At 39.9% G+C, this 18,278-nt stretch overlaps 2 protein-coding genes across 4 annotated transcripts in view; both read right to left on the reverse strand.

The window, feature by feature from the left end:
- The window catches only part of adam22 (ADAM metallopeptidase domain 22), a 63,849-nt gene extending 53,033 nt beyond the window's left edge, over positions 1-10,816 (reverse strand). The window contains exons 1-3 of one of the 3 annotated variants that reach the window (XM_051405304.1): positions 10,450-10,816; positions 9,994-10,154; positions 6,131-6,207 (exon numbers count right to left, since the gene is read on the reverse strand). In XM_051405304.1, coding sequence (XP_051261264.1) covers positions 6,131-6,207; positions 9,994-10,154; positions 10,450-10,546 — 335 coding nt within the window. In that variant the 5' untranslated portion in view covers positions 10,547-10,816. The remainder of the gene's footprint in view (positions 1-6,130; positions 6,208-9,993; positions 10,155-10,449) is intronic. The other 2 variants (XM_051405305.1, XM_051405306.1) reach the window with 2 other exon arrangements.
- A 1,190-nt stretch (positions 10,817-12,006) lies between these two features.
- Positions 12,007-18,244, reverse strand: dbf4 (DBF4 zinc finger). Its single transcript, XM_051407387.1, has 13 exons — positions 17,983-18,244; positions 17,686-17,818; positions 16,755-16,924; positions 16,275-16,472; positions 16,105-16,155; positions 15,947-16,016; positions 15,758-15,825; positions 15,570-15,615; positions 15,385-15,430; positions 15,169-15,294; positions 14,596-14,689; positions 14,228-14,343; positions 12,007-14,081 (listed from the first exon to the last, which is right to left on the reverse strand). Exons 2-13 carry the CDS (start codon positions 17,744-17,746, stop codon positions 13,274-13,276), a joined length of 1,854 nt encoding a protein of 617 aa, XP_051263347.1. The 5' UTR covers positions 17,747-17,818; positions 17,983-18,244; the 3' UTR covers positions 12,007-13,273.
- Positions 18,245-18,278: the final 34 nt, after the last annotated feature.

An 18,278-nucleotide genomic window follows, 5' to 3' on the forward strand; every position in this document is an offset into this window, starting at 1 on the left:
GCACACACGATGTTAGAAAATATCTGGTTCTTTGATAACAGAAATATATAAATAATAATAGAAACCTAAAACTAATGTAATGTAATGCTGCAACACACAGTAAGCTATAGCTGAGCTACCTGTGGTGTATGTGGTGGTGTCAGGTCATATGACCTCTTGTTTACAGATTTGAGAAATGTATAATTGTGAACCCGTCAGGAATTAGACCTTTGACTTGAGTTAACTACAGCTGATGACAACCACGTCCAGTGTGTAGGATGAAGTGCCAATCTATTCTGTAGTTACAGATTATATGGAGGCCACCATGTTGAACTGCCATGTCTCTACAGTAACCGACAAACCAAACACTGCCCTTGCGCATTTTTCGCGGCCACTGTTGTTCCACCTGCGAGGGAGTTGCAATCTGCAACTATACCACTAGATGCCACAAAATCCTACACACTGGATATTTAATTATACCCTCTGGAGATTTTTGTTCTTACAATTGGATCCCTGTTTTGTTTGTAAAGTGGACGAAGGTGAAGTGAAGTGAACGTGAAGTTTTTCAAGTTTGACACCTAGAGTGATTCTTTTTGTGAGCTCAGATAAGCAAGAGGCTACACATTTCATACTGACAGTTAATGACACAAACATGTCAAACACTGATTACAGATTGCCAGGGTTTCATTTAGGATAAACCCACAGTTGTCAACAATGATGAAAATAAAGAGGCAAAGAATTAAGGCAATACGGTAAAAGTTAGTGCACCTTAAAAGTTAATCCAAAACTTCAAAGTCAATTTAAAACTACCAACAAGAGAGGATGTAATTAAAAAATTAGCCTTTCTATGCCTTATTCTCTTCATTTTGCTCCTCTTAAGTATTGATCCTCCCCTTTTCCATCTGAGCCCCATTTATTTGGATCCAGTCTTGTTATCTCTAATTAAGACAACACTTTACGTGCCTCTTCTGCACCTGAGGCCCAACGAGACGACACATGGTCACACACACACACACACACACACACACACACACACACACACACATTCCTGCCCATGCACAGACGCACCAACACATATGCACACATTCATCAAACCACTGGACCATGGGATGTTTGGTTAGCTTCTTGCTTTACATAGGCAGTTAAAGGGACCCCATATTTATATGAGTGCTCTAAACACTGTCATCCCTTCACAAAGATGAATAATGCATTTAGCATTGCCTGTAATTGACCCTCTGAATTTGCATAAAGCATGTGCTTGCATGCAAGGAAAGCTGACGCGACACAGTAGTAGAAATAATAACACACCGAGTGTCTGTCAGTGTCAGAATCACACATGAGGACAGGGTTCTCCCTGTCCTCTTCGCTTAAAATGCTGCTGCAGCAGGTTATTTCTTAACACTGAAGAGGTTATGAAACTCTCTAGTCACAGTTGGACCTGTCCACCTGTTTTTCTCTTAGTCTGGATGTTAGTTGTAATTTAAAAATTATTTATGTTTATAATCATTTTGAGTTGTGTGGGGATGTTGTATTGAACATCAATCTGATTACTTTATCTAGACGTTTGCATAAATTTGACATACTGTGAAGTAGGTTGACAGATCAAACATTTGGTCTATAAAATATCAGAAAATAGTTTTTTTTAAAATACTGAGGTATTCAATTTGCTTATTTTGTCCAAAACCCAAAGATATTCAGTTTATTATGAGAAAATAAAAGAAACCACAAATTGTCATATTTAAGAAGCTTGAACAAGAATAAGTTTGAAAAATTACTTAACGATTATTGACTAACTGATCTATTATCAAAATTGTGGCCAATTCATTTTCTGTCAGTCTAATCAAATATTAATTTCAGCTTGAATCACTTTCATTATTTGTATATTTATTATATTTATATATTTTGTAGATTTACATTGTATTATAAATCAACATTAAGACCCAACAATTCCCACCATGAGCAAGCACTTGGCAACAGTGGCAAGGACATTTTTTAATTTAAGAGGCAGAAACGTCAACGTCACCCCGACTCTAGGTGTGCGGCCGTCTCTCTTTAATCTTACAGCACCATCTATTATTCAGCGAGAGCAGGTGGGAGGGGCGTGGTAAAAGGGTATAGGGGCATGGCTAAATGGAAAGTGGGTGCAGAGGGAGGGGGCAACCAAGGGTGGAGACGTATGTGTGTGTGTGTGTGTGTGTGTGTGTGTGTGTGTGTGTGTGTGTGTGTGTGTGTGTGTGTGTGTTCGGGTAGAGGATGATTAAAAAGAGAGGCAATCCCCCACCCTGTGCACATTTTAAGCTCACTCCAGTCCTATGAATGGTAAATTGTAGCCAGCCGCTGAGATGGAGGAGTAAGAGGAAGACAAAGACAGCGAGGGGGAATAAAGACCCCGTGACCCATCGACCCCCTTCTGACTTCCTCTCTATAGCCTGTCACACTTTAGATGGGTGGCTCGTGTCAATACGGCATGTTGCTAATGAAAGAGCTAGTGCCTACAGCACACACATTAATACCATTAAAAGATTATTCTCACCATACAGGACACACATGGTGACCAATTTCTTATCTAAACAAAATGTTTCGGTGCAGGTTGTGAGGACAGCAACCTCTCAACCCTCCCTCTTGCACAGTGCACGCTGGGATATCCTGAACAGGATAAACAGGTATACTGAATGAATTGTTGGCTGGATGGATGGAAGAATATACAGAAAAGGTCACATCTTAATATAAAATATAAAGGCATATATAAGCAAAAGTGTTTGTTTTTTTAATAATGTGATATAATATGAAATATAAAGTGAGTCTTCAGCTACGCTCTGTGACGCTTTACTTACAGGTACAACAATGCTGTGATATAAATGCTAACATCAGCATACTAACTGCATACTTGGCAGGTATAATATTTCGCATGTTCACCATCTTATTTTAGCATTATAACATTTGCTAATTAACATTAAACACAAAGTGCTGCTGAGGGTGATGAGAATGTCATTAGTTTTTTAAATATTAAATATTATATTATATATATAAACCAAAGTATTTAACAAACAGAAATCTTCACTTCATGGTGGCGCTAGATGAAAAGTCAGAGGATCACTAAAGTCAGTCAGCCTTATCCTCTGAATCATGAATGTCTGTTTCATGGCAATCGATCCAATAGTTATTGAGATATTTCAGTCTGGAGCAAAGTGGCGACCATCTGACAGACATTGCCATCCATGCTGCCAGCATTGCTAAAAATTTGTGTGGACAACACACACTTAGTCAAATTTTGACATTTGAAAGTAAGAGCAGTAGATTGAACCTTTACATATAACAACCAACATGTGTCCAAAAAGCACATGTGCTTCGAATTCAAAAGACATATGACTTTATAACAAAACGCCTACACTCCTATTATTCACAGTCTATGACCAAACATTGACTTGAGGCAAAGACTCTGAGACAGCTGCTCGAAGAAGATGATAATACATACTGTAGCACTGGAGCTGAAAAACACACCTTTCATGTTCACTCATGGCAACAATTAAACACAAAAAATACACAGCAGTAGAGTCACTCATTAATCAAACTGAGAGAACTCGGTTTTGTTACTGGGAGCCAAAAAACAATGTTGGCCCATTCAGCTAAAATACCTCCCACTCCTGCACCCACACACACATCAACTGGGTTTATTCTGTCTGGCATGAAAGCTATCTGTAAACAAAATCGGTGTGGCTGTCAAGCGGGGGGATCAGTTCACAGAGGAGTGTGGTAGAGGACGGTGATGAGGAGAGAGGAGGGCAGCAGAAGGTTTCTGGGGTGTACTCATTCAGTCACAGAGGGAAACTTAAGATTTGCACCCTTGAGGGACATAAAACTGGGATTGGGACGAAGACATGAATACATGCAGAGTGACAAAACAAAACATTCCCACAACTTTACCAATCACCGTACACACACGGCTCTAACTAATGTTTTTTTCATCACCAACTAATCATTTAATCATTTAAGTGCCTAAAATAGTGAAAAATGTCCATCACAATTTCTTATTTTATTTTTTGACTGTTGCCAACCAACAAAACGTAAAGACAAAACAAAGCAGTAAATCCTCATATTTGGGAAGCTGGAACCAACCTATTTGTTGACCTTTTGCTTGATAAATTGCTTAACTGATTATCAAAATAGTTGGCAATTAATTTTCTAATAATAATAATCTAACCAATTCATCATTACTTCTATATAACTGTTTTGGTTATTAAAAGAAATGTCAATTAAAGGGTTAACAAAATAGTTGCTGACAATATCTCTTTGCACTGGCCAATCAATAATTTACGTTTCAGCCCGACAAATAGTACAAGGATTTTAAGAGAAAAGAGATAGACGTCACACAGTACAATGCTCTATTGCACTGATCTCTCATTCTTATTCAGAACCACACATGTCAAACAGTTGCCCAGAGCTGTCTGCTTGGAGGTTAAATCACTCTCTGGAAAGCTAGAAACAGGACTTCACAAAAGTGTTTCCTTTTAGCCGATATACTGATGGACTTTTTGCACCACATACAGTGAAGACATTATGTAAAATAACGCTGAAAGCACCCAGTGTCACACAGATGAATAATGACTTGTTGCATCAAGCGCTGATGAAAGTGTATGTGCATGTGACAGCTTGTACATGCATGTGTATGTGTGCAGATGACACATTTATATCCATGACTGGTTGGTGCATCATGCAGTGAGCTGCAGGGTTTACTGAAACATATCCTCTAAACCTGGGAACTCCTGTGATGTAATGTTTCACTCAGTAGGGGAGTGACTTCCGCTGTGATGAGTAGGCAGCATCACCTTATGCGTGTGCCAAGTTCACAGGCTTTCTGTTTTGGGGCTAAATGAGACAAACAAGCCATCGTCTCGAAGAGTGACAGAGAGAAACAGAAACATAACAGAGGAAAGGTTGAGAGAGGAAGATGCCCAAAAGGGCAGTTTAAAAAAAAATTAAATGTATGAGTTGGAGGCAAAAGACAGAGAGAGAGACAGAGAGAGAGAAAATAACAAGAGAGAGAGTTGCTTGCTTTCCATCAGCAGTGCTGTGATCAATATCAGTGTCTGACAGGGCAATACTCCAGCCTTTACCATAAATCACTTCCTATTATGATAGGACCTCTAAATCACTCTCACACACACACACACACACACACACACACACACACACACACACACACACACACACACACACACACACACACACACACACACACACACTAACTGACCGGCTGTAAGCACACAAAAACATACATATAAAACACACAGATGCATTTACATTCATTCATACAATGGCCCACTTCAGCACACAGCATTAGATATTTATGTCCTCAGAGTGCATTCCCAAAAACAGGTAATAAACTGCACTAAGAGAGCAGGAGAATGTGACTTCTGTCCAGCAGCAACACAATGGCAACTTCAGCTGAAATACTGGAGTCAGCACTAGATTAATGTGCACTTTGGGATTTACACTAAACAAAAACATAATGTGAATTTAAACTTAAAAGTGTTGTTCAGGCCTGAGAGAATGACGTATAACTCCTGCCGGGATCATTTCAACAAGCAAGTGAACATTAAAGTCATTTCATGAACGTTCAGGGGTTAAAAATGAATCCACCTTCATTTAAATTTACACAAAACAAAAGTGTACAGACAAGCTTTATAGGTAGAAGAAGTTCGTAGACAGACACTTAGACAGCTAGCAAGACAAATTAAAGAATCAAATTAAAGCGGCACCGAAGTCCCGCCCACACGCCAGGCAGACTCAATCGTGAGCAGGGCTCAGCTGTCAATCATGATGCTAAACCCCCTTTTCATAGCTTAGAATAACTAATTCAAATCAGATTTATCAGAAAAATTAACACTTGAACAAACAACAGCATGATAAGAACAACCTAAAAAGACAGAAACTATCTTTGGGAAAAATGTATTTGACGTGAATTTTTTTAGTTTGACCCATCTGCTAACAGGGAGGCAGCAGGCTTTAAGACCTATACTGCAGTCTGGTACCAAGGGACAATTGAGATGTTTGACTGTAATATCGTCCATCTTTATATATGTTAATGAGCGAGACAGACAGACAGACAGATAGCCAGACAGACAGACATATTTAATAATGTAATACTCACTGATTCAGTTCCACATCCAAGATGAATTTTCTGCCAAAAGCATCAACTTGAAAGCTTGCTTGGGCCACATGGTTCACCTAAAAATGCAAAGAAGACAGGTTATTTACTATTACTAAAGACAGGCATTATCATATTCATGGATCAATTCATTTTTATATGCAAAGATCAATTCTCATCTACATTGACAGATGGCTGCATTGTCTTTTTTTTCCAGCACCAATCAATCAGCTGTAAGAATAAGTCTGTTTTCATTAAGCCATCAAGGTCTGTCTTCTTCTGAATTTGAATTTCTGCAAAGCATCTCACGTAACACACCTCTCATGTAATACCCACAAACACACACACACACACACACACACACACACACACACACACACACACACACACACATTCATGTGGATAACATAATTATTATACATATGCTATTATTTTACCTCAATGACCACTCATTTCTATGTTTACCAGACTGGTTTTGTAACAGTTTCACAAAGCCAAGGATTCATGGAAATCCCTAAACCCATATTGAGCCATATATATGTCTGCCAGTGATAATATGTACACCAATACAGAAATTCACACTCTTTCTTCCCCGACTGCATGTACTGGGTCATTGATCCGATTCATTCCTAGCTCTGGCCACATATGGTACAGGCATCATTACACACCCTTGGGTCAATAAGATGTCCCCACAATCATTCCTGTGCAAGTCCAGAGGGGGTCCCAGAGCTGAGCTAAAACACAGCTCACCCTCCCCCAGGCTCGGACCACGGGCTACCTTCATTATGCCGCAAGACAACAAGGGGAGGAGGGGTGTGTGTGGGTTTTTTTGTTTCCATTTGAGGAGGTGCCCCTGTGTTCACCCAAGGACGACCTTAGCTTGTGAGGTCCCCATTGGCCACAGACTCTATTGTTAGTAGGAGTGTGTCTGTGCGTGGTCAATGCATATATGAGCGGGTAAGAGGGTAAGTGGGTGTGTGTATGTGTGGGTGGGTGTGAGCACGTACAAAGGGCAATCCCTGTTTATGGCACACTTGTGATGAAATCTAATCTGGCAGACTGGATCCATGATGGGAGGAGGTACCAGTAATTGTGTTTAATGAAAGCACATCCCAACTTTACTGAGCCAGTCCAATATTCCGAGGCCACCGCTGACTCTTCTTACATTGATTTCTGAATTATAGCAAGTCTGACTTTCCACTCATGACTGTTAAAGTATGACTGTAAGTGCTATCAATCCCACACACACACACACACACACACACACACACACACACACACACACACACACACACACAGAGGCAGGAAGGCAAATGTACAAACCAACACACACATGCTCAGACAGATTCCACTTGAGGCGTTTGTTTTTCCACCAAAACAACACGAGCACTTTGCTGAACTCCCCACCGCTCATTCAGTGGTGAAGCTGTTTGCGTCTGAAAATAGGCAATGCAACAGAAGTCTATAAATAACCTCCTGCGTGTCATACATTTTCAGAACTATTTGACAGATTTGTTTTTAGGCCGTTGATCTAAAAACAGCTAATAACTGATCAAACTTTGTGCAAGTGACATCACGGCTGATTGGAGAGCAGATTCAACTCTCAGGAGAATAAGAGACTCAGAACATCAGAAATCCAATCAAAGATGCCAGCGCCTGCCTCCTCCTCCGCCTCCTCTTACCCTGGATCTATTTCTCACTTGCAAATGTATATTTTATAGCTTAACTAAGTTTCAGATTATTACTGATTGCCCGTTGGCATGTTATTTTGATAACCATGAGATGACATAATGCATTTTTCAGTAAAACAAACACATCTGCTGAGCAGGAATTACACACAAAAGAAAATGAATCATTATTATATGAGAATTTAACCATGATATGAGATGGGTTGAGCAAATCTGTGTAGAAAGTAAAAATGATTCCCCTGCTCTGCAGAAATGAGTCTCCTTGCTTTAAAATCCAGTTTATGTTATGTGACAAACCCGTGATGGAGATTAGTATCAGCTTCAAAAGGAAAATATTAAAATTATATCTGATGGCAGATGGTTCCTGTTAGCTTGTTTACCCATCGGGCTGCAGCTCTGTCTGAGGTGTGAGGGAGACAAAGGGTTAGCACCTCCCTGCATGCTACCATCTGTAGCGCTCTCCACTCTCTGAGAGCCCTGAATAGGCTAGCCTACACAAGCCTAAGCCGCACAAATTAAAAACGCATGACAGGACTGCACAATGCTAATTGACTCATTTCTTGAAATGAACCCAGCAGCCAATGCCGCTTCACTGAACTGAGTCAGTGAACACAGTAACAGTGATTATGATTATTCCTGCACTGTATCGGTTATTATAGACCAAATGGCTCTGCTAGGCTTTATTGTCATATACTGTTGTCCCCATTGTTTTTAGATAACTACCAACAACTTTCTGCATAAATGTGTTACATGACAGATTTAGTGGGCTGTTATGTCTGTGAAACAAAGAACTAGCCTTCAGTTTGCTTGGCTACATAAAGGTTTTGTCATCCAAACACTGGCTACAGCACAAAATCAATGTTCAATAACTATAAATTTATGTATATGTTTTATTGCTGTGTATTGGCAAGAATCTGGCGAAACGATACATGTCACAATACAGAGGTTACGATTCAATATATTGCAATATTGTGAGCAAGGTGATACACATTGTGATTTCTTTTTCAATCTAATTCTGGAAAACGGTCGAGAACAGATCAACATATGCATAAAATCTGATTTTTTTGGTAACCAGAACAGTGAGATCTGTGCTTGGTCGGGGGTTTAAAAACAAAAATCGATACAGTGTTTTTGAGAATCGATACAATATCACTAAGCAAAATATCACAATACGATATTTTTCAATATTTTCTTACACCCCTAATACATTTATGTCCCCATTTATTTGTGAATTATCCTGGGAATCAATCCTTCTTCAGAACATCTTTCCTGCAGTTTATCGCAGTAAATATTCAGATATTGAGCTAGCAGAGCACCAAAGATATTAGATGTTCGTGGGAAATGCCTGTGTTGATATTTGAGAGCTAAAAATGTTCAAACATAAACAGAGAATTGTGACGATACTGAGCGGGATATTCAAGAGCTGAAAGATAAACTTGTCAGTACCCTCTAGTGGACAAACTGTAGCACTGTTTGTAAATTATCTTAAGTATAGTGTATCTTTAACAGTTACTGCAACGTCTTGATGCTTATCAGCTACCGATACAGATATATCTGTGATAATCTAAAATCTACTTAGATATATTGATTAAGCTCCAACAGTGAGATTCTGGTCACTTTCATGACTAAAGTGAAAAATGCTGCTAAATGGGATATGAGATCTGAGCTGGTACAGAGGCGGCGGCTGCTGGGACAGAAAAGATGCAAGTTATCACTAAATTATTAATTATCCTGGTTGGCCAGATGACTTTAGCTGATGATTTTCCTTAAATGTGCAGCGTGGACAGAGTAAACGTGACAACAGAGGAGCTAAGCTGAATATTGTATATCAGTCTACATGCAGTGGTCTGCTGTTTGCATGTGCAGACTTTGATGACCCATATAGCACCTGCACACTGGCTAATTAGTGCGGCCTATTCCTGCCTAAATGTTTCAAGCTTCTTCTGTTTTGCTTGTAATTAACTAATTATTAATTTCCCTCCTGAGAACAAGGGCAGAGGAGGAGATGAATGAATGCAAACACAAACACGCAATAATAAAAGGCATCTCTCTCTCTCTCTCTCTCTCTCTCTCTCTCTCTCTCTCTCTCTCCAGCACACACAGTATAGACACTCCTCTCTCTCTCTCCTCTCTCTCTCTCTCTCTCTCCGCCCTGACAACACTGAAAACACCGTGTACCTGAGTGGAGCCGGGGCTGCCTTTAACCCTGGTGCTGAGCTCGTCCTGTGTGATCTGGCTGTGGTTGTGCTTGCTGTAGAGCAGGCGGAGAGGCACTGTGTCCTCCTTCCCGACAAACCTGCCCGCATCACGAAGAGCCTTCAAGCTCGACAAGGCGTCTCCTGCACAGAGAGGAAAACACCGATTTCATTACCCGCCTGTCCCTCCGTGCGGGGAGTGATCACAGACACATTGAACACAAAACACCGCCATCTGAAATGTCGATTAATCCTATTTCCTTTGATAACATGAAAGTAGCTACAGGCTACATGCATATTTTAGATATGTAGATCATGAAGTAGACGGAGCAAAATAAAAAAAAACAAATAAAAAAACAAACACAGGCCTATAAATGGTGATTTAACGCTTTGTTTGCACGATAATAATTCATGTAATATCTGAAATAACATCAGTTACCATTTTGGGCATTAGGGATGCTCTGGTGACCGACGTGCATCAATCCACAGACGCACAAAAGGGAAATCCACCATCGCGGGCGCATCATCAGCATCATCACCTTTCTCTCCCTTGTAGGAAATTATAAAACAATGCGGTATTCCAGGAGCAGGCTCTCGGGGTCCTGCCTTCGCTAGGGGAGCTTGAAGCCTGGGCTGGTCGTCTGGTTAGCGCAGTCCCTCTGGTTGGGGGCCATCGGGGTCCTTACGAGTCTGAACGCCGAGCGCGTCTGAGCGCACCGAGACCCCGCGGATCAGCAGCACGGAGGAGGCAGGGAGGAGAGAAAGAGAGAGAGAGAGAGAGAGGAAGAGAGAGAGAGAGAGGAAGAGGAAGAGAGAAAGAGAGGGAGGGAGGCAGGAAGGCAGGGATGGATGGAGGGGAGGGGAGGACTGGGGACGCCTCCTTAAAACACATCAATATCCAGCGGCTCACTGCAGAAACGCCGAATGCATAAATATGAGCGAGCGGTGGAGACGGGATGGAGGGAAGCTGCGGGCCCGGCCTTCAGCCGACTGGACCGACACGAACGATATCAGCCTCCTCCACGCTCCTCCGTGTTAAATTGCAGCAAGAGCGCCATTCCTGCCCAGTTCTGCTTGTTATTCATCATCATGAGTCACTCCATCATCTGCCAGGGCACCAAAAAAATAAATAATAATGTGTGGTGGTGGTTTTGTTTTTTCCATTATTGGAGCTGCAGCAATATAAGATTGATACCTTAAGTCATATTTTCCACTTTACCATGTTTAACACAATTTAGAAATGTCTTTTCTTATTTGACATCCTCATGTGCAGTTTGTTCATGCGTCCAAAACACATTTAAACTGTTGAAACATGGCAGCATGAACAGAATCTGTTACGTTACTTTAACACCAGACCTGCACCAGATGATCCAACCTGGTGCAGACTTGCCCCAGAGCCATGCAGCAAATATTACAGAATTAATGAGCTGGTGAGAATGATTTTTTTTTTTCTTCCCCCAGACACATAACAATTGTTTACTCAAGGAGCTGATATGGCTCTGAGGCAAGAGTTCCAACACAATCTGGCACAATGTTACATCAAGTCAGTTAATATTTATAACTCTTTTTGTTAGAAATACCCTATTTTAGATATGACTGTAACATAAGGAAAATAAACTGTTTATAAAGTTGCAGATGTTTCATTGCAGGCCAGAGTCACTAACGTTTTACACAACATACACACCCAATGCAGGGCTGAGGCCTTAAGTTTGTATGTTCTGTGTCTGTATGGTTTCTCTCGCCAAGTTTAAAGACTAATGTATGTGTACACATATTTCCAATTTAGAGTGTAAATGGCTCTCTGTGTGTGTTTGAAGGTGTATAAACTCAGGCCCCTGCAACCCTGAAAAAGATAACTAGGTATATATAATGGATGGACCTTTAAATGTTTGTCTTAAGTATGTATGAGGCAGGTACGGTTTGTGCATTATGACAATAAAAACACAGTGAGGTTATAATCCGTATCAGAGGAGCAAAAACAACAATAATGTCAGCATTCAGTGTTGGCTTTTTATTTGCAGGATTGCCATTCTTGTACCTTGCAACATGCTGTTGCTCTTGTCTTTTTCTTAATGCCAGTGGCACAGAGACTCCCATTTGACCCAGTGCATCCATTTGAGAGCAGTGAGGGAGAACAAGGGCACTATGCTAATGCACTAAATGCAGGGAAAAAGGGAGAAGCTGAGCTAATGTATCAGAAAAAAAAGAAGGCAGGTCATGAGAAGTGCACTTAGGAAGAATCCTAAAATGTTATATATAATGTCAAGTACCACACATCCAGCCTGCAGGTCATTCACATTAAAATACATATACAAACACTATATATATTTTATATACATATACAATCATTTCAACACGTCTGGGAAGATTTCTCATCTTTCAACAGATTACTGTGTAAAATATTATGACTAAAGCTGCCTTTTTCTTCCATTTGCTCCTTTAAATGAACAGTCAGTATTCAGTGGAAACGACTGCATGCAGAGACTGTAAACTATGACAATGAACACAGTAATATTGGGTATCAACCTTCTGAAATTTGTCCCTCAGTACTCATCCTAATACATTGCAGGGTGTTTTCTTCTGCAGAGCAGTGTCATCTTTAGGTGACATTTTTTCCAATTCATGTTATTTTGAAGACATTTCTCCACATAAATTGCTGTGTTAAAGTTTATCGGCTGAACTTGCTGTGCATTTGTTCCTCTTTCTACAGCAGCTGCATCCAGGTAAAAGCAATTAGCAATGATTGATTTCTCTTACTAAAATCAATCACAAAGGGGATTTAGATATAGATGAGATGAGTTATAGATCTATTTTTAAGCTTTGAGACAAGTAAGATATGGATTGTACTAAAAGAGCTGCAACTCAATATGAAGATATCAGTACATTTTGTACATTTAAGTCATATTTTCATGGGAATATACAGTTTTAAATACATTTCTTCAATTCAACAGTTCTTTGTTTTTAGTTTAGAATTTAAATGCCAAATAAATGCATTTTCAACCAATTTGTTCAGCACAGGAAAATGTGCCAATTGTCATTTTAAAGCCACTGTAAAGAGAATTATAAATGTCATTAAAGACTGGTTTTAAGTTTAATAGCTGATACAATGCAGAGAAGATAATGCAACAGCACATCAGCAGCTGCCTTTCATCTGATATAAAACAAAGTAATGGGGGAAAAAGTGTGAATTTCTTCACCGCTAAAACGAATAAGTTGCTCACAGAAAATGGTCCAGTTTATCCCTTGAATTCAGTTTTCCCTTCCTAGGTCTCAAACCCCAGGAATTCCACATCCATGTCATCACTCGACTGAAAAAGCTCCCAAAGTTTCAGCACAGAGTTGTCAGGAATGTCACTTGGCTTCACATGTCCAACCTGTGTGTCCACTTTCCGTCTTTTGCGTTTATAAACCCTGACCTTCCTCCGTATTTTCCGAACTGGAGAGAAGCTTTGTGTTGAGAGACTTGGATCTTCCTTTTCTGAGAGGCTGTTTACAATAATTTTGTCGGGCAACGCGTTTCCATCCACAACAGCCTCAATTACTGAGGAATCCTGTTTCTTATCAGACTCCTCTTGTTGATTTGTTATCACATTAAGACTTTTTGAGGAAACTTTGTTCTGTTTGTTTATATTATGGAAGTGCGAGGTTGAGCTCTTCATGTCCTCAGTTATTATTTGGTCCTTTGGGTCAACCTGAGTAGGTCTGGAGGTAATAGAGGTGAGACATTCACCTCTAGAGGGTGCTGTCTTCATCTCAGGCTGTGGCGTTTGAGTGCAAGAAGTCAAGGAATTCTGTCTGCCAGGAAGCTTAGGTGCAAGAAATTTGTGCTTGGATCTGTCTGAGTGAGTGTAATGTCTCCTAGAGTCGCCCTCTCTGTGAATCAGAGGAGCAGAAGCCAGAACTGATCTGATTTTTAAAGGGTCTCCTGAATAAGATCCCTTGTGCCCATTGACAGTCCAGCACTGCTCTTCTTTAATAATGTCTGTGGTAGTGAGATCTCTCTTGTGCCTGAGCTCAGCTTTCCCACACGGTCCAGGAGCCACAAGAACAGAGGAAACACTGCACTTTGGTCTGACAGGAGTCAAAGAAAAACAATGATTATCGAGTGAAATAGAAAGATAAAAGATCTGAATAGGTCAAGTGGGATTACATTTACATGTATTTTTTTGTTCTTGTGAACATATAATATTGATGGAAGTTTTAAAGGAACAAATTACCTTTTAACTTGAGTTCTGACGTGGAAGAAGTTGCAGTGCAGGGTTGAAACCAGTTTGTCCACCACCAAGTATTTGTCACTCTTGGAGAAAGTCTTGTGCCGTTCACTCTGTAGATGCTGAACAAATAAAAAAAAGAAACTACTACACACTGGACCGTATAACACATATCAGTATTATTACACAAGATAGCATACATATCTGGAATAAATCTAGAACTTCATATTGTTCTGAAGTTTACCAGCTGCTAAGTTGGTAATTTATTATTATTTCTAAACACATTACCAAAAAACAGCTAAATAATGTGTAAACACAAAAGCAATTCTGTACTTAAATCTTCTCAGTTTGCTTCTACAAATGTGATCACTTACTGTTGTGACGTTCTCATATTTGACCATGCAGCACTCGCAGTAGCCACCTCGTTTCTTGTCTCTGTTCTTCTTTCGGCCGTGTGCTCTCTCTTCACTGGAGCCCAGAGGACAAATAAAACCAAACTAAGATGAAACAAGCCGGGATTTCTGCATTTTGATAAATCTTTAGTCAATCTTGACGAGTGGCTCCAGCAGAGCCAACTCAAATTGTGCAGACAAGCACTTTAAATTCTCTTCACAAGAAGTTTTAAAACATACCAAATGTGTCAGACTGAATTACACAAACACATTTTTAATCAGTGTCTAGTGGAGTTTGGCTTCACCAGTGTTAATTAATTAAAAACAAAGCTACACAATTAGTTGAGAACAGACATCATTAACACAACAGCAATAAACAGCAACAGCAAAATGGTGGGAGCAACAATTAGTTAGTTAAACTGACTGTGAAGGAACATTTAGGGATATGTTAACTGATACTTTTTTGAAATACAAGTCCCTGTGAAAGTGTGACACTGTGCTGTCCTAATGTTAGCTAAAGTTAACTAAAAGCAAAGCAGAGAAGAAACACCATACCTGTGACCCCGCTGTTTGTTTCCAGGAGGATCCTTGTCCTCGACACAGAAGGGACTACCAGGAGGAATAGTCTTCAGGTTAAACTCAGGCATGTTTGGCATAGTGAGGTAGATTGGTCGGTAGTGTCTGAGGAAGGGAAAAGAAACATTTTAAAGTCAACAGATGTAAACAACTCAAAGACAGTCGGTGGATATCAGCTCCTTTCAGCCTTCTTACCTGCTTGAATCCTCAATCTTGACGAACGGCTTAGTGACCCTCCCCGCTGGAACAAACATCATTGACAGTCAATTTAAATTTGAGGATGTATTTACAAAGATCAAAAACAATGGACAACATTTCTGCCAATAAAAATGTTGGTAATAACTACATATAAATTGTTTACTCCTAGATAAGTCATTTACCTTTGCATTTCTGAAAGCCTTGTTTTGCTGCTGCCACCGCTTTGACCTACAAAGAATGACAGAAACACACTTATAAAACAGAATAAACAACATAATACAATGTTAAACAACTTTTAAGATAATAATCCCAAAATGTTAGTCATCTTTTAATTAAAAAAATGCATTTAAGAATTTGTCTGTACACTTACACTTGTTTTGACAGCAGTGGTAGCAGGACACTGGACCTTTTTCTTCTTCTGAACATATGCCATAATATCTACAAGTGCCGTAAAAGAAATAAAACCAAAGTAAGTAATTCTTTACATTATACATTCAGATATTTTATACATAACAGTTGATGTTATGTAACAAAAACTGATATAACCTCAACAACATACCATCTATGTAGAGGATTTTCACACCCCAATCCAGAGCATTTGACAGGATCTTGTTCATTTGTACCCTCTCCTAAAAACAAACAAGTGTATATTAGCACAGAAAACAAAAGAGGTCATTAGAGTTACTTACTAAACTCATTCGTGTTGACTTAACAAACCTGCTCTTTCACCACTCTCTCCACCAAAGACTTCCCTCGACTTGTAACAAACTGCAAAACAATAACAGAAAATGAAAATCTATGACATTACCAATGCACCGAGTCAATAGAGCGTTAAATAGACCTCTAAACACATAGTTGTACTACGGTTGATGAAAAAGTGAACTCACTGTGTCGGTTTGGCCCTGAGATCTGCTTTTGTCCCCATGGCTGCCAGGCTGGTGCGGCTTTGAGCGAGGGTGAGGTGAACTCGGACCAGAGTCCGGGCTGGGGACAGGAGAGTCCTGCCTGAGGCACTGCACATATCTAGCCTCCCTCTTGTTGGATACCAGATACTTAATTTCCTTACTGAAGAACTTTTCAACAGTCTGAGTGACAAACGAGATTGACACAGGATAAGGGTTTTGGGGAATCTTTAAGAACTTTACACCCGTCTCTTCCTCAGTAACAAATGCAACACACAAAGAATGTGAACAGTGTCTTAGAGGGTTGGGTATCCAAACAAAATACATTTTTGGTACAGAAACATGTCCATAGCAAACAGTACTGAAAATGGTCCGAAAAGCTGGGACTAAGTGTTTTTATTTAGATAATTTACATATAGGTTTTGCCAATTTTAGTCTAACAGGGGAAAATGTGTTTCGTCTCACCCCTCCCAGTTCTTTGATGTCACTCTCCAACGTCTCTGCTATTCTGTTTGATGGCAGATCCAGGTAAAACACTTTCCCAGCAAAAGGTTTGACTTGAGCAAGAGAAGACACAAGCGATGTTGGCTTAGCTTGACTCAGTGTTGCCTTGTCACCAGCAGTGACGCCTTTCCCTGAAAGGCAATTAGTAAAGTCACAGGATGAGAGGAGGAGTCCAGACGTAATCTCAGCTGGGGTGCTTGAGTAAGTCCTCAAGTGATCAACCACAAACCATTCATGTGATTAACTGACTGATCAAGCATTTGTTTGGTCAAATGTCAAACCTTTAATGTTTACAGATTAAGAAAGACAACCAGCCCATTACCTGATTACAGCTGCAACCTGTATGTTATGTAGTCTGTATACTAATCTTGTCCTCCTGTTTCTCACTATTGTAACTCTACTACTTCTGTCTATTCTGTACATATCTGTCTATTCTCTCTCTTAAAAGATTTATAATATCTATATAGCTTTAAGTTTTCCTTATCAAGGGTTTGAGGATGCAGGGTTGCCTGTGTTGTGCAGACTATAAAGCCCTCTAACTGTTAAAGTTGATTTGGTATGACTTTAACTGAAGACAGGCTTTAAGTGAAGATAGTTGGGACTCATATCTTCAGGTGTTGTATAAGTCAGTGATGGTAATAACCAGTGTAAAAAAAAATCATTAAGTTATTACTCATCAGTCTTCTAAGAAGTAATAATTACTTTACTCTGCCAACAGCAATTAGTTACACTATATTACTCTTCTGCTTGTGTCCTTTCTCCACAAAATTCAGATTGACGACGATGGTAATAACTATTAAATAGTTTAATCCTAGTTTCAAATTAAGTAGAAAACAGGCAATGCTAACAAAACAAACACTAGTATAACACAGTAAATATATAATACCATTACCTTGCCAGTTGGGTCCTGTGTGCCTCGGGATGCGTTTTGGCTTCATTTTATTCTCTTTCATTGAGAAAAAAATAAATGTTTTCTTGCCCTCCAGTCTCGAGTAAACATGCCCCAGGAAGTCCTCGTCCGTCCGCTGTGTGTAAACAAACAAATGACTATTTACAAATCAGACAAAGAGAAATCTAAACAACTGTGAGCGGTGTAACGTTAGCAGACGTTTGGGTTGTTATTGTTATTGTTTCCCTCCCCGTTATTAAACTGTATCTAGCTGACGGTAAGGTTAAAGAGCAGTCTCACCGTGCAGAGTCTCGGTTCTCCAGCGGACAGCTTTTGTCGGTTAGCTCAACTTATGACGTTTACGTTACATTATTTCCGTAGGCTAACGGAAATAAACGGCCCACGGCCGGTGTTAGCACGTTTAATACCACATAATATCGATCCGTTATCGGTTTTACAACCGTTTAACCAGCTGTAGTAAACTTTTTAGGTCACTGACGTTACTTTGCGAACGTTTCTTTCCCGCTTTAAATCCAATGGTGGGCGACGTCTATGTTGCCATGTTTGACACAACGTAGCCACTATCGCGTTTAAAA

This window comes from Dicentrarchus labrax, unplaced genomic scaffold (genome assembly GCF_905237075.1).
Source record: "Dicentrarchus labrax unplaced genomic scaffold, dlabrax2021, whole genome shotgun sequence".
In the NCBI taxonomy this organism is placed as follows: Eukaryota; Metazoa; Chordata; class Actinopteri; family Moronidae; genus Dicentrarchus; species Dicentrarchus labrax.

What these genes read in the sequence shown, in the direction of transcription:
- dbf4 (XM_051407387.1), bottom strand. Translation starts at nt 17,746, where the DNA reads ATGAAAGAGAATAAAATGAAGCCAAAACGCATCCCGAGGCACACAGGA. An exon ending in CTCAGGGCCAAACCGACACA is followed by an intron (nt 16,156 to 16,274) that starts GTGAGTTCACTT and finishes ATTGTTTTGCAG; the next exon opens with TTTGTTACAAGTCGAGGGAA. An exon ending in CCACTGCTGTCAAAACAAGT is followed by an intron (nt 15,616 to 15,757) that starts GTAAGTGTACAG and finishes CATTCTTTGTAG; the next exon opens with GTCAAAGCGGTGGCAGCAGC.